The sequence below is a fragment of the Bombus vosnesenskii genome, unplaced genomic scaffold (assembly GCF_011952255.1).
Source record: "Bombus vosnesenskii isolate JDL3184/JDL3185 unplaced genomic scaffold, Bvos_JDL3184-5_v1.1 scf7180000014579, whole genome shotgun sequence".
In the NCBI taxonomy this organism is placed as follows: domain Eukaryota; kingdom Metazoa; phylum Arthropoda; class Insecta; order Hymenoptera; family Apidae; genus Bombus; species Bombus vosnesenskii.
The window spans coordinates 1370173-1393642 of NW_022883531.1; the positions used below are offsets into that span (position 1 = coordinate 1370173).

General features: G+C 36.4%; 3 protein-coding genes across 5 annotated transcripts in view; 2 read left to right on the plus strand and 1 right to left on the minus strand.

The window, feature by feature from the left end:
- Nucleotides 1–532: 532 nt before the first annotated feature.
- LOC117240259 (nuclear hormone receptor HR96) lies at nt 533–4160 on the plus strand. The gene is made up of 5 exons (XM_033506235.1): nt 533–1069; nt 1736–3093; nt 3171–3387; nt 3458–3877; nt 3952–4160. Exons 1-5 carry the CDS (start codon nt 932–934, stop codon nt 4147–4149), a joined length of 2331 nt encoding a protein of 776 aa, XP_033362126.1. The 5' UTR covers nt 533–931; the 3' UTR covers nt 4150–4160.
- Nucleotides 4161–5886: 1726 nt separating this feature from the next.
- LOC117240262 (N-acetyl-D-glucosamine kinase) lies at nt 5887–10125 on the minus strand. 2 transcript variants are annotated; one of them, XM_033506239.1, is made up of 7 exons: nt 9758–10125; nt 9209–9377; nt 8237–8321; nt 7663–7761; nt 7247–7499; nt 6350–6648; nt 5887–6239 (listed from the first exon to the last, which is right to left on the minus strand). In XM_033506239.1, exons 2-7 carry the CDS (start codon nt 9265–9267, stop codon nt 5937–5939), a joined length of 1098 nt encoding a protein of 365 aa, XP_033362130.1. In that variant the 5' UTR covers nt 9268–9377; nt 9758–10125; the 3' UTR covers nt 5887–5936. The 2 variants fall into 2 exon arrangements, with proteins under 2 accessions (XP_033362130.1, XP_033362129.1); XM_033506238.1 differs by lacking the exon at nt 9758–10125 and having other exon boundaries at nt 9209–9384.
- Nucleotides 10126–10475: 350 nt separating this feature from the next.
- Nucleotides 10476–23470, plus strand: part of LOC117240258 (attractin-like protein 1) — a 28213-nt gene continuing 15218 nt past the window's right edge. For both annotated transcript variants that reach the window (XM_033506233.1, XM_033506234.1), the window contains exon 1: nt 10476–10780. In XM_033506233.1, the coding sequence (XP_033362124.1) occupies nt 10476–10780 (305 nt within the window). The remainder of the gene's footprint in view (nt 10781–23470) is intronic.

The following is a 23470-nucleotide window of genomic DNA, read 5'->3' on the forward strand; positions in this document are numbered from 1 at the left end:
CATGCAGTAAATGTGTGCGCGTGAACTTTGAACCAGTTACTTAACAACTGCAACACAATTAAGAAGAGCACAATGCTAGACAACTCGTGTATCTGATATTCCTTGATAAGACATGCGCTCGGCGCAAGACATGAACCTCGATTCATACATACATGTTGTTCGTTCAATATCCTGTAATTATATAATTTGATAACACACGTGAGAAGCAAATTGTGTATCATAAAGCGTTTGATGCGTTATCTCTACATACTACGACGATAATAATTTTCTAACGAAAAATAAACTACGATTCACTTAAGCAATGATACGGTACGCTTCGTAATATTTTTAATGTACGGATCATTTAAATTCCACCATATATTGCTGAAACAGTGATAGATTGGGCTGAATCATGAAAGATCGGGAAAAGAACGCAATTTGAATGTATTTTGCGCGGGAATCTGTGGTCAGAAATCTCTTTTCATAGGCAAAGAACGATGTATTTGAAAAATTCCCTAGCCGCTGCAGGTCTGGTTACTTTTGTGACGTCACGTCGCTTGCGGACAATGACGTAGTGGGAGGGTGTATAATATAGTTATATTTATATAGTAGTGAGTAGTGAAACATATACGACAGGTTTGTGCGCACCACTCGGTTAAGTACTTGTAACTGAATGTCAATTGAGCGGTCCATTTAGCTTGTCACTTAAAGCTTTTCAAGCGATATCTCTCACGGATCCGGGACGTTGTATAAAAAATGCTAATCGTTTCGAAATCGTGAAAAATCACGGCTCGAGATCGTTTGATTTCGTTCCGTCAATTTTCGCGGACGATGCGATAAAAACAACACTGACATGAGTCAGTCATCGAAGAAGCGTAATTCCGAGCGGGAATACCGAATGGTGCGTTAAAGATAAGAGTGTCAATCGCTGGAGAAATCGGTCTGGGGAGCAATGGAAGATGAACAACCAGCGAGAGAGACGAATAAGATTTGCGGTGTGTGTGGCGATCGTGCGCTCGGTTACAATTTCAACGCGGTTTCGTGCGAAAGTTGTAAAGCTTTCTTCCGACGAAATGCTTTGAAAAATAAGGTGATTAATTTAGAAGATTTATAGAAAATATTTCTTCAAATAAAATTTAAGCCGCACGTAGACCCTTCAAAATATGGTATACATATTTCATCAAAACAATTTCCATATGATTCAATACACTTTTCCAATGACTTTTGTTATTTTAGATTTTTCTGAATGACCAGCTCTAGAATTCAAAATCTGTCAGAAATATTGTTTAGCTAGAGTAGATGATATCTTTAGTCTTCCCCAAATGCTACATTCATTCCTCGTGTTTCATGGCATATTTGCCAACTGTAAAGTCATAAAATAAAATTACATGAATATTTTTGTTGTTCGGTTAAATGAGTGATATTTTTATTATGAATTTTCTTCTTAGTTAGTATTGCTCCATCAAGTTCAAACTTTGGGAAGATTACATATCATATCTAATAATCTGATATTTCATCTTTCATGGTCGCTGATCTAATTCAACATTTCTATTTTGACAAATGATTTTCGTATTAGATATTTCATAAAGGAGGTGACATAATTGTAGATATCAAATGTAGTATAAGTAATTGTAATACAATGATTAGAAGATAAAAGTGTAATCAATATTTATATTATAATGTTCTTGAACTACTCAATAGATAATAAAAGATACGTTTGCTTAATTCATTTAGAATTATTGTTGTATTTTTACAGGATTTTAGGTGTCCATTTACTGAAAATTGTAATATAACACCAGTCACTAGACGCTTTTGTCAAAAATGTCGCCTAGATAAGTGCTTCAGCATAGGCATGAGGAAGGAATATATTATGTCTGAGGAGGACAAAGTACTGAAGAGACAAAAAATAGAACAGAATCGTGCAAAGAAAAGACCAACCTTGGAGAGTGCAAAACCATCAAAAATAAAAAAAGGTTACTTGGATGAGTGTAATTTTGATGACACTTCTATGTCAGTTAATTCAGTTGTGTCAACTGCATCAGACACATACTTTTGGGAGTCTGATAGAAAATATACAGATTTAGATGCAAATAGACAGAATGTAACCGAAAGCTTAAGTCCTGTAACAGCTGCAAGCGTACCAAGTCCTTCTAGTCCACCGGAAAATGGAGCCATAAGTGGGTCAAAGACACTAGATATGATGAAAGACTCTACCCATAACTCAAACTCAAACTTTGAAAATTATGATCATACTTCTTCACCTCGTGGCGAAGAGAATGATGTTGATGCTGAAAGATTGAGAATGGATTTCAATTCTCCTTCTCAAAATCAACAAAGGTTAGACAAAGTTAAATCTCCATCTCATAATTTAGAAAAAAGTAAGAAGTCAGTAATAGGTTCGAGAAAATCTGACCAAAATATATCAGATCTGAATTCTGAGTTTGCTTCTACTAATAATGAATCTATGAAATATTCTCCTGAATTTGAAAATGCATCTTGCTACAACAAGTTTGATTGTAGCCCTGTACAGAGTTCCCAATATATTGAGCACACATCACATTATAGGAAAATGAGCATAGATATGAATTCAGGAATGCACACGAGCGTGCAAAATTCAGAAGAAGTAGTGCTTAGTCAAAAACAGAGTAAGGAAACGTGTTCAGAAGAAGACAATTTTATTAGTAATAAATTCTCACAAGACTCCACTCTGATCACAAAACTTGTTAATAATTCAAATTTTATCACAAAAATATTTCAAAACGAAGAATTACTTATAAAGATTATGTCAGACCCTGTTGTTATTAGCAAGTTAGAAGCAGATCCCCAGATTTCGCACTTTTTCAAAAAAACCGGTGTCGTCACAGATAAAGAAGCACCATCTGAGAAAGAAGCAAGTACTCAGTATAAAGATGATGTAAAACCAGGTAACAATAATTCCAGTCACACGTTTAAACCAATATTAAAAGTTAAACAGAAACAAGTAGAAAATCCTATTTTGACCGATTTAATTACGAATTCGAGTCAAGAGGAATGTATAAAGCAACGGGATAATAGTAGCGATTGGAACAGAAATCTATCGGACGTCACAAGAGATGTACTTCAAGATGTGCAAAGGTATAATCGAGATTCACGTTTGCTTAATGTCTGAAAAATAATTATACCACGTACTCTATCTATCAATTATATTTCAGAGTACCAATTGCTGTGAATTCCATTGAATCTATACTTTGTGAAGCGATTAAATTAGAGTTTTCAACATATTCTGCTCTCGGCGGTATGGAGACCAGAAGGGTATTGAACGATGCTGAAAGAGCAAAGTTAAATGAATTAATAGTAGCCAACAAGGCGTTATTAGCTCCTCTAGACGAGGATATAACGAATTTAATCGGAGAAGACTGTAAATTTAAGGTAATAGTTACTATAGCTTAAGAAACAGACTTATACGTTGACATTTATTAAATTGTGTATTCGGTTTCAGAACAATTTCGGCCGATCTGACCCAGCACTATTAGACGTTATAAATCTTACTGCCATTGCTATTAGACGCTTGATAAAGATGGCGAAAAAGATAAATGCCTTCAAAAATATGTGTCAGGAGGACCAAATAGCTCTTTTGAAGGGTGGTTCCACGGAAATGATGATTTTAAGATCAGCACTCAATTACGATGTTGAGAAAGATATGTGGTGGATACCGCATAGTCAAGAAAGTATGTCCAATATAAAGGTGGACGTGTTAAAAGAAGCAAAAGGGAATCTTTATACAGAGCATTCAAGATTTATTAGAAGTTTCGATCCTAGGTGGAGAGATGAGAATATTATTTTGATTTTAAGCGCAATTGCTTTATTTACACCAGACAGACCGAAGGTAGTGCATAATGATGTAATTAAATTGGAACAAGTAAGTCTAATATGATTTTCTGCATGTGATTATAACTCGTTAAATAAATATTAATAATATAATTTTGTTTATAGAATTCTTATTACTATTTGCTGAGACGTTATCTAGAAAGTGTATATCCCGGATGCGAAGCCAAATCTATGTTTCTAAAATTAATTCAGAAAATTTCAGATCTTCATAGATTAAACAATGAAGTTGTCGGAGTATATCTTAATTTAAATCCGTCGAGCGTAGAACCACTTCTTATAGAGATATTCGACCTGAAACATTGATCGAACGTGTTCAACATAACGAATAGATATTAATTATGTAACATTTTCGATTACTAGCCCTTCAAATAGTAGAAGTAACGTAAAATCGTTATGGGTTTGCATTAATAGTCGCATGTTCATATAAATAATATATAGCAATAATATTGAAGAAAGGAACATTATGAATTATCAGAATTTGAATCGATGTATAGATATGTATGTGTATACACAAGCGCGCGCGCGCACGCACGCACGCACGCACACACACACACACGTTAATGTACATAAACTGTAATATTATTGTGTAACATTATATGAATGATACTGTCGCCAAAAGTTTAATCGTATCAGAATTTATATCTATGTTATATCATAGAGTATATTAAGATATCTATGTATGTATACCGGTATACAACAATGCCCCGTTAAAATGTTGGATCCACAAAATTGATATGAACAAATCCGCGGAAGGTTTTGATTCCTTTTGATTTCTTGTGTTCATCTCAACAAACCAAATGTCAGAGTACAAGATGCTTAAATCTGATAAACTATATAAGTCATTAATTCGGTCGACGAAAACTGAAATTTAAAAAATTGTTTACCTTGTTTCGATGAAAAGGATTTAATCGAACTAGTTTGAACTAAATAAAAATTAGGGACTCGGTATTAACGGAACATTATTTTAATTAATTTCTGTTGGAGTGTAAATGGATTATCGTAATTATATAAAGAAGCATTTTGCTTGTAAAATATTAGTACCACTACTAACCGTTGATATACTGAATTTTGTGACAAGCAGAGATTATAGTTCGAACAATCGTGAAAGTATCTCGTCGTATCACATCATTTTGTCGGGGATAAATGTGTACAGGTAACGCGTTAGCATAATAATAATTCTTAAAAACGTTATGTATATTTCGACAAACGTACCTTAAATTGTTAAATTTAGAGAAGATATTTGTTATACTAAAGCCAAGTTCTATACGTTCATGTTTAACGGATTGGAATATATAAACGGAAAAATATTTCTCTATGCGGAGATCACTTAAAATCACATAATGATAAACATGAATTCAGTGCTTGGTGAAAAGATATGAAAAAATCGATCCAAGCAAATGAACGCAGGATACGATCTGCATAATGTTCATTCGCATTACGAATGCTAGTATGTACATATTAAATTGTGATATCGAGTCAAAATATATTTTTCAGATACTTGTTACATTTGACTTTAAAGATATGTCATTTCATTCCTTTTACTATTATATCATTAATTAGTTTTTTTATTTTATAAATTATAAACGATTGAAAAATAAGTACCTTTTTTTATCTCAGTCGTCGTATTCAGATGGAAATCTATAACCAAGCATCTGTAGGATTATGATTATCAATAGGCAGGAAGATGTAACCAAAAATGTCAAGCTGACGAGGAAAAGAAACATGTATCCTATTGTCTTAAGAATGAACAGAAAGGTGCAGAATAACCAATCCCAAATTGTTTTCAGTATCATTGTTTGTAATACTTAAAAATTTATCAAAAACAAAAAAAAGGAAGACTGGACGTGATCGATATATTATATACGATGTGCCATACGGACGACGAAATCTTTATCGACAAATTTAACAAATGAAAATGTCAATTGTTATATAATTAACAATAGGTTTATTCTTCTCCATCTCTATGTATCTGTTGCTGTTGAAAATATTTTATATATTTTAAAGATGTGTAAATATAAAAACCGCGTATAAAATATAATCTTTTTGTTTCTATCTGTGATTACTGGTTACATTGGGCCAAGTCTCCCAACTTAGTCTCCTTTTGACTCACTCGAATCATTCGTTGCTCTCGGTTTTACATAATTCTTCCGCTTATATTGATGAAATACTTCGATGTTATCTTCGTAGGGTTTCGTAAAGAACCAATCGATTTCCTCCGCAGCAAGGTAACACGCACCCAATGCAGCTGTTGCTGTTAAGCGGATCATAGTTAATTCGTCCAGTGCGCGAGATTCATGGATTTCATCGATGAAAACGTCCTTCATAACATCCCATGATTTCCAAACCGATCCCACGCAGACAACCTTTAATCCACCCTTAGCTAACTTGAGATCCTAAAGAACCATATTTCTCGTACATAACACAATCAAACAAGATGCTTCTCAAAATTCTCCAAATTCTTCAAATTTTTATATGAATTTGCAAACCAGAATAAGCGACTCACATTATGGGCTTTTCTCGAAAGAGCTATAACATGCTTCGCGAGGTATCTGCCATTTTCCGAAATAATATATAAACAGAGTGGATCTTTTTTCTCACAACCTGTCACAATCTCCTTGGCAAACATAGCAAAAATGCTTTTATCGAAATCTTTATAAAAATGCGGCAATATCTCTTTCCTATCAGTTACGTTGAAATAATGTCTCATAGCTGGCCATACGTAACTTATGGGTTTAGGAGCTGGAGCTAAGCCATCAATATCGTCGAATACGTATTTACAAGCTCTATGGGCGATCCAGAAAGCTGAAAATCCATCTTTTTCGTAATTACACCGCTGATGTTTATTATGCAAATTCATATTTTTGTGGACATAACTTAAAAAGTAGTATTTAAGCGTAGATTTGCTTCATCTAGTAAATGACCATAGAAAGAGAACACGATAAACAATTGTAGAATCACTAGTCAATTCTACATTACGTGTTTTGATATCTTATTGAATATTTCAAAGATGACGGTTTACAAAATTTCATAGATACGTTTCAAATTATCCTCTTTCCAACTATATATATACATATATTAATCACCAAATGACAAAATAAAAAATCAACAAAAATCGATCTTCCGTGTTTTTCTTATACGTTCTTGAAATATGATAACGAATACTATACTTTGGATAATTTATATATCTTTACACGTTATATGCATTTTGTGCACTTTTGCGTCATTAAACTTCTCATAAATATATAAACACATGGATCTAGTAATAATTATACAAGAAAATAAATGGACGATCAAAAATAAAGAATTCTTCTATGTTAGAGCCTCAATGAAATATGCAAACTGTTCAAGGTCATATCTCTCCATCTTTATGAGTTATACATAAACAATTCCCATCACGTACCACTGCCTTCGTCCCCCATGAAATGTCCCCATCCGCCGCACCTTATGATTGTTCCATCTAAATTCATCAGCAATGCGTTGCTACCGGTGCCAGCGATTAGAACTATCCCACCGTTTGGCAAACCAGTTCTGAGACTACCAATGGCATCTGAATTGACATAATAAGCTTTAGCGACATTTGGATATTTCTCTTTCATCATTGCCGTAAGTTGACGATCGGTGCTTTCCTCTCCACATCCGCTTAGGGTAAGACCCTGATTGTTTAATCGATTAGAATTTCTTTAAAAATAAACAATTCATTTAATTCATCAAACGATAAGAACGATCGCTTATCATATGATCTTCTAGAGACTTATCTTCGAACTAGTCATCGGTATACATAGTTCTCAGGAATCGTGATAATTATTTTATATTTACCAAACAATCTAAAGGAATTAATTCAGATATTCCTATATTCTGTTTCCCTCTTTCGACCATAGCGTTGATTCTTGCAGTCGCTTCCGCTATTCCGAGTAACTGAGTAGAGAAATAAATCAAATAGTAAAGAGCGAAATAAAATAATTGTAAAAGAATTTTTAAACTAATTATAAAACTTCTGTAACTTATTACTTTCTTACTTATATATGTAATCTGCATATTACGTAAGCTTACTTAAGAAGCTTAAGCTACCATAAGAATAATAGTATTTTATAATTATACATAAATTTTATATTTTATATATGGCTGGTTGAGAATCATAGTGGCGTAAGTTAATTCGTCGCTACCTTTTTCTATGTAAATCAAAGGGACGGTAATTATAAAAATTGAAATATTCGATTAAATTCAGATTCTCAAAATCTTGATTTGCTATAATGATTTTCAGCCTACCATATATGATCATAATCAAAAAATGAATAAATAAAATCATTAAAAAAAGTAATAACAATAAAAATGAGAAATTAGTAGAAACGGGATGAATAATAATTGTTAAAAAGTTGGGTCAGTCAATTACCCAATGATTGGTGCTCGGCCCCTTGACTTCCGTCAATGGAGTCCCTTTGCCATCGATGATGACCAGCGTCGACTGCGTCCCGCCGCTGAGAATTATTAAATTTACGTCAATGTGTTAATCCGTTATTTTTTTATAGCTGGCGAAGTCTCTGAACCGTTTTCGATCATATGGTTATTTGTAGTGACAATAGGATCGTGCATGAGAAACTAGATACAAGTTAAAGCAGAAAGCATGTACGCCCTGTTAGAATTACTTAACGTAACCATGATCGAAATAGGTGACTTGGTTTCATTTCATTTACGTTTGAATTATACCGAGAAATTTGTAGAATAAAATTACATACGTCGTAATATTGAGTTTCTTAAGTTTACAAAAAATGTCTTCATGTTTTCACGTTAATTTTAATGAATAAAATAACGTGTAATTTGAATAATTCTTTGAACTGATTTGATTTTATATTTTGAATAAACCGAGTTTGCGATTGCAGTATAAAGATTTACTGGCAAATATACATTTGCCGATAATCATACAGAAAAATTGAAAAAATCTACTTCGAAATACTTCGTTCTCATGTTTACTATCATTTATACTATTAACAAACCTTTTCTTGTGGAAATTAATTCTTAACATGATTGCAAATACGAGATAATTAAATGTATTTCCTACAATATTATAAAACGACGATTTTATCTGAATGCGCCAGAATTAAAATCATGCGGTGCATTTATGTACGTAAGCACAGAATACGATATGATAATATATTTTCGTAAACAAGGATGATGGATGAATTCTAATTGGATCTTATCGGTGAACATTAATGAGAAATACATTTATTAATGGCAACTGGTACTCCACGATACCGTTATTTAATTTTAGATAAGTAGCGCTAAAAACTTCTTAGTATTTTCAGTATGTAATACAAATTTCGAGAAAAGAACAAAAATAGGAAAAGGACAAAAAGAGATTACTCACCCATCGATGCCGCCAATTCTAATTTCTTCCGGATGTTCTGGTAGCTCTATCTTAGACATACTCTCTTTGTCGGATAATTCTGTTGGTCGTCTTTGTCTTCTCAACTCCCTACGAAGCTCAAATTCATCGATACGTTTCTGTTTTTCTTTCTTTCGTCCCCTTCTCCTTCCTACCATTTTTTTAATCAGACAATTTAAAATTTCTTTCGCTTGTGATTTCTTTCGTTGACAAAGGGATCCAGCAATTTGAGGGCGGGATTTAAACGAACATGCTTATCTGATAACGCACGAGTTGGGAAAAATAATTTAAACATTGCCAATTATTCTGTATTACGAATAAAATAGATCAACAGAAAACATATAGAAATATAATAAGAACTCTATATAATCTAGTATAATATTGAAATACATATTTCTTGTCTTGTCATACAAATTTTAAATATTTAAATTTCACTTATAAAATGAGACGTACATTAATCGACTAACGATATCGACATGTATACGCGTATGTACAATATACGTTTAGCATTTTCGTGCTGTGTCAACTTACTATGTATAAAGATTCAACGACTCTTGAGGTACGATTAAACGAGCATATGTCGGGCAAATATTAGACTTGTAGAGTAGTAACAGTAGTTGTATCGAGTAGCAACAGAGGCGGGAGAGATACGACGTGTACCGTGACTGCCACGATGACTGGTGCTCGCTGGATCAGTCTGCTAATCACTAGAGAATCGCTTTACTAAGTGAAGTTTGCTTTCGTTCGCTGCCGTTGCGTTTTTCATGTTCATTCATTGCATTTAGATGTTGCATTCACTTCAACTAATTGTAAATTCTGTGTTCTGTGAAATATCTAGGAAAGGGAGGGGATTTTCGACTTAATATCAACCTGAAAAGCTGACAGTTTGTCGACAACGTGTTCCTAACACTCTCCGGACATCGGTGAGGAGTCTTAGGTACTATATACAGGTGTCGCTACAGCGCGCAAATCACGGGCGCCACCTGATGGCAGCCGCCGAAATGATCACTTTCAGAAAAGTCACTAGACTATACCATCTACGTGAAAAGTCCGGCAAGTGTCGTATTCCGTGGTCGCGACACCGTGAGAGCCGCGCGGTGGAGGCCGCACACTCTCGACTCTCGACTTCGGCAGTCGCGCAGAGAATAAAGCGAGTTGCATCGAAAACGCGAGCGAGAAAGGTGCCCCATATGTATCTCGTCCGGTGCGTCGCCGTCGGCCATTGTCTCTGACATGGAAGCCTATCAAAATGGCAGAGGTCGTGCAGATGTTTTTGTTCCTATATAAATCGAAATACCGTCGGAAAGGGCAGTGCCGTGAGGTGGTACGGGATCAGTGCGGTGTAATTGCAGTGCCGTGGCCGATACTGTGGGCGGCGCTGATCTGTTGGGTGGTGCACGTAACTGCGGCCGCCTCCTCCTCCTCGTCGTCGCTGACGACGGAAACGACCTGCGACACGGACAGTTGCGTCAACGGGGAATGTGTCAATGGCACCTGCGTGTGCCACGAGGGTTGGCAGGGCCTGGCGTGCCAATTCTGCGGCGGAAAAGTCAGGTAAGTGACGAAGGAATGTGCGAGTATAGATTACACGTCTCGTGCCCTATAGAATGCCAGCTTTCCAATACGAATACGATTATTGTATAGACTTTCGTACATTTGATTTTCTACGAAGGAACTCATAGGGAAAACTATGAAATTATATGTATATCTGGAGATACGACGGGAGAAATAAACAGGAAGGTAAGATCGAATGCGCGAGCATGTCTCTCTCGCTTTTCTCATTTGAGGCCCATCTCATTACTAATCTCGTTATTATGTGAAATATTACACATAGGTGTTTCTAACAAATACATCGATAGAAGAAGTTTATACGAAATTATACGTGCCAAGATACGACTGGAGAAACAAACAGGCTAACTGTACATTCCGTGGTGCCTGTGCAACGGTATTGACGGGTTTTTAGGTCGACTCGGTCTCTTCAGAGGCTTTGATCGTCTTCCTATAAACCCTTTTACCGAGGAGATACGTAAATAAATAGTGCAAGAGAGCGCGGAACGTGAGTACGCGCGACTTCCCCGGATTTAATTGCTGTGCCGTGTGTGCGCGTCTCATGGTCCTTCGTTTAGAAGAGGGATAGAAGAGGGGGTGTTCGGTCATTGTCTGCGGCCGTGGTTGACAATGAGGAGTTAGGAAGTAATCGGGACATTAGCGAATCTAACGGTAACGGTGACGGTGACGGCGACAGTGACCGCGGAAATACACGACCCGTCGTATTTTAAGACTTAACTCGAGTCGGGAGATTAGATTTTGCGTGGATCGATCGCGACGGGTTTAAACTTGACAGGGAAACTACGGTTTCCGCCACTGTCAAGGCTGGTTTGATTTTTACGCGCGCTTAACGTAATAATCCCATCGTAAACGAACACCGACGATAATCATATTGGATAGGATCGAGTCCTGCGCTTCAGCGTACTTGTGCAATGTTTATTGTAAAATCGTACGTAGGCACTCGAGAACACTCGACGTCTCTGTCATGCGTTGAGCAATTGCGGTGAAATCTGACGCGAACGTCGCTTGGGAACTACTCTCTCTTTGTCGCATTTTGTACTTTGCTTCGTTGTATCGGGATACAGAGAAGTTGATAACGGTCGCTCGAGTCCGAACACGTTGGGGTATCTGCATTGAAAAGCTACTAAACAATATTGTTTTTATATCTCAATTATCTCGTCAGAGTTTTCAATGTGACCGATTAGTAATTTTTATAGATTCACGACGAAGCAGTTTTACACAGTTTAACGAATTGTTGTATAATATGCGAATGAATGTTAGTGTTTCTCTTTACGTTATATAATTATCCGTATACCTTTCATTTGAATTACACACGTTTTCTACTTTAGTCGCTGATAATCTTAGCGATCATCGAGATAATCTGTTATCTATATCGTTTAGATGCACAGTAAGCAGATGGTGCAACTTTTTTATGTAAAAATAAAATTTAAAAAAAATTGACTTTTGATCTAGTTTTCAACGTAAACACCCCACTGTGGACAGGTTACGTTTTTATGAAATGTATCACGAATACGTACATACCGTTTTCTCTAAGTTCTATAAATATTGTCTGGACTCGACAAAGGAACAGTTTCGGCAAAGAATTCCTAAAGATTCGCCTACGTGTGCCCGATCGTATTTCACCAATGAACACTATACATTATACATTGTACGTTACGCTCGCGTGCTTCGCGATAATACGTAGTATATATGTAGTATACTCCTGAAAAGTTCGAAGTCATATCTGGCTCGTGAACGGAGTTATGACACTTGGCTGACTGTAATTGGGTTATTTGAAATTTGAATTTTATCTTTGAACAAAGCCGAAGAATACATTTTTAATATTGTTTTCTACGCACGCGTATGTATGTGTGCCTGTTATATGATTTATACATGTTAAATACACGTACATATAATACATATAACTAAGAATTTATTTTCGCACTGGCATTATGCACGATTTTTGTTAGCGAGTATAATTCCTACCGTTTATGAAAGTGTTATAAAATGAAATTCTATATGCAGCAATCGTTACTTAAAATCGTACATCTAGCAATTTAAATAGGTCTGAAAATCCATTTAAACGATTAAAGTTCATATAAAGAGATATAGTTTAATACTTCTTTATTTGATATGTAATAAAAATGAAACGAAAGTTTTGGTAAAACGATATTGTGTAATAAGGCAAGTGGATCGTAAACGACCTAGTCATTATGGTTCGCGATCCGCGAATTTAACGACACCGATTGATCCGCGTAAAAATCTTGTGGTAGTGGACCTCACCTAGATTCGAAATTGTATGTTGTTTCAAAATTTCATCATGCACTTGCGAATAATTGGTGTTGGAAATAATCGCGCCTTCGAGGCGGCATAAACACAAACCTACGTACAATTAGAACGCAAAAGGAAAGAAAAGAGTGAGAAAGAAAAGAGGGCGTTTCTTAACCAGGAAAACAACCGTACACGCGCTTGACGCATCGTGTGCACCTATTATTCTATGCTTGTCACGGGGATTAACGAGAGGAAAATGCTTCGCGATATACCACATGGTGCTGAGTGCAGAGTGGTTTATTTATCATTTTTATTTTCTCGTGTACGTGATCGCGACACGTGCCTCGAGGAATTCATCGAACGAAGTATCTATCGAATCATCGAACGTCTATGCGTGCGTGTGACAAAGTATATACGCGCTGTGTGGAAAAAAATCGATGTTGTTTAAACGCACTTCGTATAATGTTGCTCATCTGAAATGTAAACAGAATCCAGTTGTCAGTGCGATGGTGAATGAGCGGTGACGCGACTACGATGGTTCGTTAATCAGTTCTACCTCTGTTCGCGTCTTTGCTACAACTCGCTCTAATTTGAAGTGCGCGCGCGCTAATTGTCGGGGACATGCGTGTTTCCGTTTGGCCGCGTTTCGCACCTATGCAACTGGTCGACCGCATTATTTAAACGGTCTGTCAAACTGCTGCTCGTGGTTTACGCTAGCTTTGTTGACTGTCTCGAGTCGCGGTATGTGGAAACTTGAAGGTTGATCCATATTATATTCATATGTTAATACATATTATTAATATATATTATTAATAATACTACTAGTTCATGTCATATTAGCGTGAAATACAAGACCGGTATTTCACTATGTTATACAGCTTTACAAATGTATTTGTTACGAGGGTACCACTATTATAGTCGCAAATTTTAAGATAATCATAATATTAGTTGGCTAACTCTATGTAATACCTAGATCTGTTAGTCAATCTAGTCGATCTAGTTAGTCAAAGATTTTATGGTTTCTAGATTAGCGCATTCGACCATTAATGGCCGACGATTATCACGCGTATCATAATCCTAGCTAGGAAACTGTACTCTGTTTATTAATTACCACAGACGGCATTTATCAGCGATTTACCTTATGACAAGGTTTCGTTTATACCGTCTCTCTGTCTCTCTGTAACTTAATATCATTTACTGGATCAACCGAATCGATAACCGATAAATGCATAAGATTGTACTACTCTCTGTCGCATACCTTATCGCGGCATTAATTATTGTCATTAAGTGTTAATTGCTGTTCGAAGTGAATTCGATCTCTTCCGAGTCCCAGATTAATGAACATTCGGTATAAGTTTGAAACGCTTACTCGTAGAGCTCCGATGAATATTATTTAAGTTTACAGATGCGCCCAGAATGATTTACAAACGGTTGTTTTATCCTCTTTTGAGGTCTTCGTTATTCGTTCGATATTTCGTTAGTTTCATTATTCGTATTTCGTTATTTTGTTCGAGCAAAGTTTCGGCGAATGAAATTATTTCTACGAATCTTGAGAGGACATTATTGTCGCGTAAGTGTTCTAGTGTTATCTACAATTACACGTGTACGTTCGCCATTATTGAGAGACGACGAGGAACTTTGGTTCTCACCTCGGCCCTTCCAGCCTGCTCTTCCCGTTTCCGCTCGAAGAATTTGTCCCATGTTGGCCCGTTCGCCGGCGTTGTTTCGCGTTGTTGTAACACGTGTATCTCCGGCTACCTAAACTGGCTCTGCGTTCTATGACTGTTTCGTTCCACCATCTAGATGTTGCGAGATGATAGTTCCTCGATCAGAACCAACCGAACTTGCTTGTTTACGGTTATTTTGCAACATGTTCAGACTATTTAACCCGTTATTTTATAATAACGATCAAATTGGTAGCAGCGATTAGTATTAGAAAGTGCAGTTGAGTCAAATTTCGACTTGGTCAAAATAGTAAAAATAACACAAAATGCATATATATAATAGGTAAGATGTACAAAATATAGTATTCGGTATAATATTTAATAAATTTTTGCTTAGGTTCCATTCTGTAATTGTATATATTTATTGAAATATAAATTTGCGTAAACATTTATAGCTTACTTATCGATGTTAACGATTCAATGTTAAATTAGAAACTGAAGCAGCTTTTGAGATGAACGCAAAGTCACATGACTCATATATTAAGTTCTGTATTTAAGATTATAGATTATAAAGATAAATGTCGTGCTAAACAATTAAATGTATTCTCGATCCTAGTATTAAATTCGAACATTGAGTCAAACGCTTAATCTCATACCGAGTCGATCGTTGTATATTCTCGACCAGATTTAAATGCTTGCACAAATGGTGCAGTATTTAGAGGACGAAGGGGAGGAGTTTATGGCCTGGGTGGCATTTAGAACGCTTTCCAATTTCCCTAGACTACTTAAGCTTCTTGAACATACACGATGCTGGATTCTTCCGAATCGAATTGGAAGAAATTTACGACGATCCTGGAATCGCGAGAAAACTTTTCATATTCGAAATATCTTTCTATGTATTTCTCATATATGTTTTCCAAATATTTTCCTGATTAAGAAATTTGACTCCTTTGAAAAGTACAATGCCATCTACGTGTATTTAATATGCGTACAAATAATAACTTTCGTATTTGCATGATACGTATGCGTTTCTCTCTCTCTCTCTCTCTCTCTCTCTCTCTCTTAGTGCACCGTTTCTCATTATATAAATCAAAGTTTTTGTATGAAAACGGATAGATGTACGCAACAACCTGATTGCGTGTTTACTTCGTTGCACGACACGTACTACTAATATACATATGTAGGTAGAGGAGTTGCTGCCAGGTGAAAAGGGAATTCGCGTTTAGTCCCGGGACTACGGTGGACTCGTCAGTAAGGTTGTGCCCGGTAGTCCCTGCCTTAGACGTAGAGGGAGTCTCGCTAGGTGCGTTATTTGTATCGTGACACCGTATATTCGACTGCTAGCGAGACAAGACAGACTCGTTGTCTGTCGTAGTAGCCCTCTGGTGTTGGCGGTTGGTACCCGCGGATCGCCCGGGATGTGTTACGACCGTGTTGATGCCTCGACCTGTTGGCGTCCTGTTGGTGCCGATCCGCCACACATATTCTAAATGAAAAATAATTACATACGCGAAACCAATAGTCATCTTTGTTGTAATGTCTAAAATTTTTAATCGTAAAGAGCATTGTATAAAATCGATATATCTATATCTCTCTATATCTCTATATCGTATTCTCTATATCGTACGGTGGGAATTTCTAATTCAAAGTTTAATCAACAGTTTGAAATTTAATCAACGATCGATTCAATACAGAATCGAGTGAAATATTAACTCAACGTATGTACGATTTAACTTGAGCTTAGAACTTACCGTAGGATTCAGGATTTATTTGAATTGGTGTTTATTTAAATATACAACCGTGAAATCTTCAAACCATCAATTGCCAATTTCGCTCGATGTTTTAACGAATATCCTTCATTTCAAATACTCAAGTGAAAAATAGCCAAAATTCATAAGTCGCCTCAACATTTGAATAGCCAGCCTGCGACACCTGACTCAACGTTTCAACGAGCATTCGTTTTATGCAGAATCCCGATCCATCGAATGATATTTCAGCTTTCGTTACAGGGTCACTCGTTCGATGTTGTTGAAACGCCACGAAGCTACCGGGCGCGACGACGCGGCGCGTGGACAAAAACCGGCTCGGGAACCGGTAGAATTCGATCACGCTCGGTGTGTTTCGCGTGGATACGGCACGACACAAATCTAGAAAGTAACTTGCCAATGCCCTCTTGATCGAAAATTGGTGAATTTCTGTGTCTTCCTTTCGCATTGACGTAGCTTGCCAGCTATATGGCGGGAGTGCGATCAATGGCATCGTGCCGGTTTCCTCGGTGTGGTTTTATCCCTTCTATCTTATCATTGTATTACGAATCGACTAAAACTTTATATAATACTCATCCCGCTGGAATAACAGATATACCGAGAATCAGGAAACATCGCGAATGTTCGATAAAACCGTGAAGTTGTTCGTTTAAGTTAATCAGTGTGATTATTTGAAGTAAATTATTTAAGTCCTTTCAGATGAACTTTTCTTTCGATAATATTTGCAATAACGTAACTGTAAGGATTAGAAGGAATCCTCTACGATCGATCGATCGGAAATACCGCGTACATGCGAAGAAACAATGGATACGTATTTATTTGGCGGTAAATTAACCAGCTACCGCTACAATGACAACAATGGCGACAATGGTCCAAGAAAATGGCGCTCGGTTATTAACGAGTGCATCAATAAAACAGAATGTTAATTAAGCTCGGCACGTTTTTGAATTCAATCGATCGCTACTTAAATAGACAATTATCCGGCTATCGAACCGTGTAGATAATAGATACACTCTGTGGCTCGTGCAAATGTAAACACATTGAAATCATAACCCCAATTGTTCCAAGTTAATTAACCTATTAATTTATGCTTGCTTATTTTACTTTCTCTGGTCGATACGAATATTTGTAATATTTGCATATGAGAACATATTAGTTACGAGCGGTTACTTGGCCTTCAGTTATTTACTCTAATTCTATATTTTATCTGAAAAATATATTCTGCCGTAGAAGTGGTTGGGGATTAAATTAAATGGTGTAATTAGAAGGTTAGTAAAATGAAAGAGTGAATTACAGAACTATCTACAAGTGGCATCATTTTTTAAATAAATGGAAAATCTGCAATTAGAAAATTAATAAAATTAAAAGAAGCTGGAACTTTATATGGCGGTTACCTATTTGGTTAGGTATTGTTAATTTAACACGCTGTGCTAGTAATCAAAATTAAGAAAATAGGGCGTAAGAAAATAGATTAAATACCGTAATTAGAAAATTACATTGCAGTTTTCTAACAGTCACGTATATCAGGGTTATTTATTTACTTCAATACCACAATCGTTCGCTCTATTTCACGAATCGAGGACAAGGATTATCTTGTCTGCAAGATACTAAAAATACTGCAGTTACGAAAGTAATAGAAGAAAACGTATTTTACTTTATTATTACTGGCTATTCGAATATCGAGGAAGCAGAAAGTTACGCTTACTTCGAATTTTTATATCTCAATTTCACTCTTTTTCCAACGAAATAATCAAATTTTTAATATTTTTATTATAGATATATATATATATATATATATATATATATATATATATATATAGATCGATGACGATAGATTTAGTAAGATTGGATCGAAAAATCATCTATAACGATCTAGTATGTATTCGTGTTTTTTCAAATTTACGAAACTTTTTCTAGCGATGGCAAAAACGTTATTAAATCGAGAAGGATTGAAAATAGGCGGCAAACGATGCAAGCAACGAGAAAGTACAAACTAATTTTTTTAATGGAATATAAGTTATAATACAATATATAGTGGAATATAAGTCAATTAAAAAAAGAAAAAAGGAATAGCTCAATGAAATGGTTAAAAAAAGGAAAAAAGTAAGAAACGTTCATCATGCGGATTACGTTTCTCTTTAGCACCATAGGTCTCATAAAAATCCAGTCAGCCAGCCAGTCAGACTTCCAAAATCACGTTGTATTTTCTTGTAAATCTCGAGCACCCTTCAGCAGACTTTCTTCTTCCGAGTGTTTCCCTTTATGGTTTACGCCGATGCTCCATCGTTTCTTCCTTCTTTGATCCGGTTTATTCGCTTAATTCCCGTTGCGCGACTAGTTAACGTTCAAATCTTTTTTCTATTAACAATATTTCTCTATCAATAATAGTTTTGTATTGCCGCAATTTTTATCATATGTTTTGCGAAGAAATTTTTAGACATCGATTAGTTCGAATGTTGTATTTGAAACAACCGAGAGAACTACAAACACGTATCGTTATTATTTATAATTATTCCACAACAGCCTATACCTATAATTATTTATTATTGATACTTATACATACAGATTATTTAAACGCTTCGGACAGGACATTTTAACGTAGGAAAGACTCGAATTCGTATTTAATTTGTTAGTTCATTAGTTGCGAATTCTTTGACAATTTGTGGAAAATTTAGAAGAAAAACCTAAACGTTGTTTTGTGTTTCCACGATTTTGTCCTGAAAATCTTGTCTTTTCTTAGATTCGTATAGATATTTTGAGACGATAGATATATTCTCTTGACGGTTCGCTGCAGTACTTCATTACAAGTATCTATCTATCTATCTATCTATCTAACGTTTCTTCTTTACACGTTTCTCCTCCTCTTTCTTCGTTTAATTCCCTTCGCGCTACGAGTTAACGTTGAAGTTTGTTTCCACGCTGCTTTATGCGAAGAATCTTCCTTCGCGCATGGACACGGTTCATTACGAATTCTTGCCGCGCTTCTTAGTCGTCTTGGCGTTTCTGTAAATTGTGCCGACCCCGAACGAGCCTGAAATTTCACGGAATATCCGTTAATTATTCACGAGAACGCAGGCAGACGAGCCCGCTTTTTAACGCGAGTTAGCATCTGGCTTTTGTTTCGCTCGAAGCTAACGCTACTTTCGTTTAAGCCCGATTGGTGATTAGTGCGAGAAAGGCGGTATTTGCGAGGCTTATTTGCGAATTTTTGGTTATTACGATAAACCGCTGTTATCGGAACTTTATTCGGTCACGAGGTTTTCATTCGTCAAATTCCAGTGAAAATTTGTAAATATTATTAAAAAATATCATTAGGAAAGGAAAGAAAGATTTTGGAAATTGATACAACAAACGCTCAACATATTTCCTATGTATTGTAACAACCTAATAAATTAGCACTGACAAGATTGTATATCTAAGAATGCAATAAAAACCGAAAAAAGAAGGAAAGGAAGGATAAAAGCGAGCACCTTTGCACCTTAAACGTACGTATCGAGACGATTAAGTACAAGTGGAGCGAAATAAAAACGACCGTTTACCTCGTATTCCGTTGTAAACGACAATATCGTCAAGTGACTATTCGATCGCCGATGAAAGCGAAGGGAAGATAGCGATAAATAACGCGTCCAACGAAATAAGAGAGGTTCTCTTCGTCCGCGGTACTATCTGACGATGAAATGGAAAGAGTTGATACGTTCAGCCCGTCGTTGCATCCCTCCTCGAGATTCCCTTACTCCCATTTACTCGCGTTTCTTTTTATAGCCACCGCCGCCGCCGCCGCCGCCGTTGTCCTTTGCTTCCTCCGTCGGTTGGCTTCTCGCGTAAAGACTGTTAGTGCCGAGCTACGCCGCGCCGCGTCGGTCGTCGAACTCCTCGTGACTCATCCTGGCGTCTTCTTCTTATTGAATAAGAATATTATTTTGTGCTAATGAGAATCATAATACAGCAGCTACCCAACCAAACACGCACGGATATTGTCGACACCTGCGAACGAAATAGCGACGAACCTGAGCGTTTTTATGTAGTGACTGGTGGTGTCATTGGGTAATTTTAAGGAACAGCTTTGACGCATTATCTGGCTTATTTTCTAGTTTGATATATCAATTCTAGGATGGTTGTTAATTTGTGGAAAATTGGAACGCAAATCCAAACTAAACGTTGGTTTCGTTTTCCTGTGGATTTTTCGTGAAAACGTTGGTTTCTTCCTTCGTGTTGAAATTGATGATAGTTGGTACGTGTACGAATGGACTATTGCCGCTCCATAGTCTACCCGTAAAAACTCGTTGAAGCCGAAATTTTCTTTTTACAAATACGTAGTTCTTTTTCTCTAATTCTATAAAAAATATCGTGTTATGATCGTTAAGATCGCTTGAATAGATTACGATATTCCACTGCCTATTCCTAAAAAATCGAAGGCCAATTCAAATTTTATTCCGATTTCGCGGAATATCGCCTGTTCTAAGTTGGATTAGGACGATTCATAACCAGTTTGTGGCATACCGAAATCGAAATCAAAGTAAGCGTTATCGCGTTTGTTTCGATTCCTTATAACGACCTAGTTTTTCTTTATTTCATAGACATAGAAAGTCGTGGAACTCTTGTTATCTAACTAAATGCGAAACGTGCAAAGTTTATCTTATCTTTGCAAGTTTCTTATACAAAGCTACTTTTTACTTTTCATTTTCCTATGTAAATTCTAGAACGATCGTCGGGTGTATAGATGGACAATCGTGTCTGTGAGAAATCGTTGCGCGATTAACGCGAGACAAATTAATCGTTGGAGAAACGAACAATGCTTGCCGGAGATTACACTACGGACAGATTGTTGAACACTCGTTCGTTAAGGTACTGCGATACGCTGTTACTACGTAGCCCGAGAGAATTATTAAGTGATTTGTACTCGTCGTCGGTGGTATCAGACAGATGTATTGCTCGAAATATGTAATTCTACCGTTTTCTTCTGTTTAAAAAATTAAGAGAACAAAGATTCGAACGACGGAACGAGCAGCGATATAATCGTACGTTAAAGCAATTAATAAGATACAATTGTTAAAACGATATCTTGAAACGAATGTCATCGTACTTCGAACCATTGACGCTACGACACGACTTTCTCCTTGCTTATCTCGCGTTTATTTTATCTATCGATCTTTCGCGGTTCTTTAAAAAATATTTGAGACGAAAAATCACGCGTCATATTTTCATCGAATTTGAGAAATTTGTTGGGTATAAAAAATTAGGATCGAGTCAAAGATAATTAAGAAAACGCAAATGTTAATATATACCTGGGATTATTTTATCGCAATTAGTTGCGATATGGTTGATCGTAATTCGCGTTATTCGCCTGTATAGTATAGAATAGTAACTAACTTTTCACGAATTTCATGAACATTGTAATTCACTTGTTCCAGGGACAGTTTTCCAATTTTTGTTCTATTTTTTATATCTATATATCTCTATAGATTTTACTCTTATTCCATTTATAGTATTTCTTTCGCGTCGTTATTTTTTTCATTACATTAATCATCTTCCGGCACTTTGCACATTTAATACGCAACAAACATCAACAACATCGACGACGATAATGATAATATTCTGTTGTATTCTAGCATAAGAGCCATTTTTGACAATACGATTCCCATTTCCGGCTTCGATCCGATTTCTCCGCTCGTTTTCCCGCTATTTTATGCAAAAAAGTTTCGCGTTGAAATAAATACTCGGCATCCTGGCCCGGGACACGTGTTACGCTCGTAAATCACCGATCAGAATTTATGCGGAGCCAAGTGCGCTCGCTACGCATCGGTTCTCACACACTCCATTTTTCCTTTCGTTCCGTTTCGCCCTGCTCCTCCGCCTTCTGATTTTCTCTTCTTTTCCGCACTGTCCAAGCTAACATATTGTTATTCCTCGAATATCCTCAACGACAATGCGCATCCGGACTTTTTTAGCATCCGATCCATCCACTTTGGTGCTGCAATTTCTGCGTTCGCGTATTTTTCACTGCGATCGATAATTCTCACCTCCTTTCCGCCGTTTAAGCGATATCGCCGCCGTCATGCATAATCATAGGCGAGAAAATATGGCTTGGAGAACGAACGAGATGTTTGCCTTTCATTTTGTTTTAACTTTCTTTTTTTCATTTTCATGGTTTCGTTGATTTGGCTGGTACTTGTATCACATTAGGTTTTACAGATTACAATTTTATTAGGACAAATTGATCGGAATAACGAAAGATTTGATATCTTTATATTTTTTGATTCAACGATCGATTTATTCTCTGAATATTACTTGTTGCGGATCCAATTGGCGACATTTATATTTTTCCTGGCTTTTTATTTTTCCATTTCATTTCTATGATCGATTTGATAATTTATATTTGCTCGATTGTATTACTAAGCATTTACATACATAATTTGAAACAGGGACCTCTATCTTTAATTCATATAGAGGATCTCGATGAATCGAACGACGCGATACGTTCACCAAGAGTCTATGACACAGGAAGCAGGAAGCAGGAAGTACAGTACATCGTCATAACCACGGTTCTTTGTCCCTTGGAATTATTATTCCTCGAGCGTCGTAGACGAGGTAGATCGTTCTTTTTCCATGTTTCATCTACGGTGTTTGTACGCTGGTTCCTCTCCCGATCCGCGGTTTCCCGCGTTTTCAGTCCCTGCTGCCGTAATTCTTCCTTACTTGTTTGAAAACCTGTTTGCTCAATCCTATCATTTTTCATTAACGCTATGACGAATAGCTAATTTCCAGCATAATTTTCATACTTCGAATTAAGAAAATACAAGTACGATTCTCGTTGCATTTATGCAAGAATTTAACAACTATCGATATTTAAACAGCGACAAAGTAGAGGCAATATACATATTGCGCGTTATTAGTTAACATTGACACGATGCTTGTGCCGCATCGCTAATCGAATTTTCGATAAGCCAAAAATATCTACATTCTTGAAATTAAGAGTTGATAAAGGCAAGCGAGTT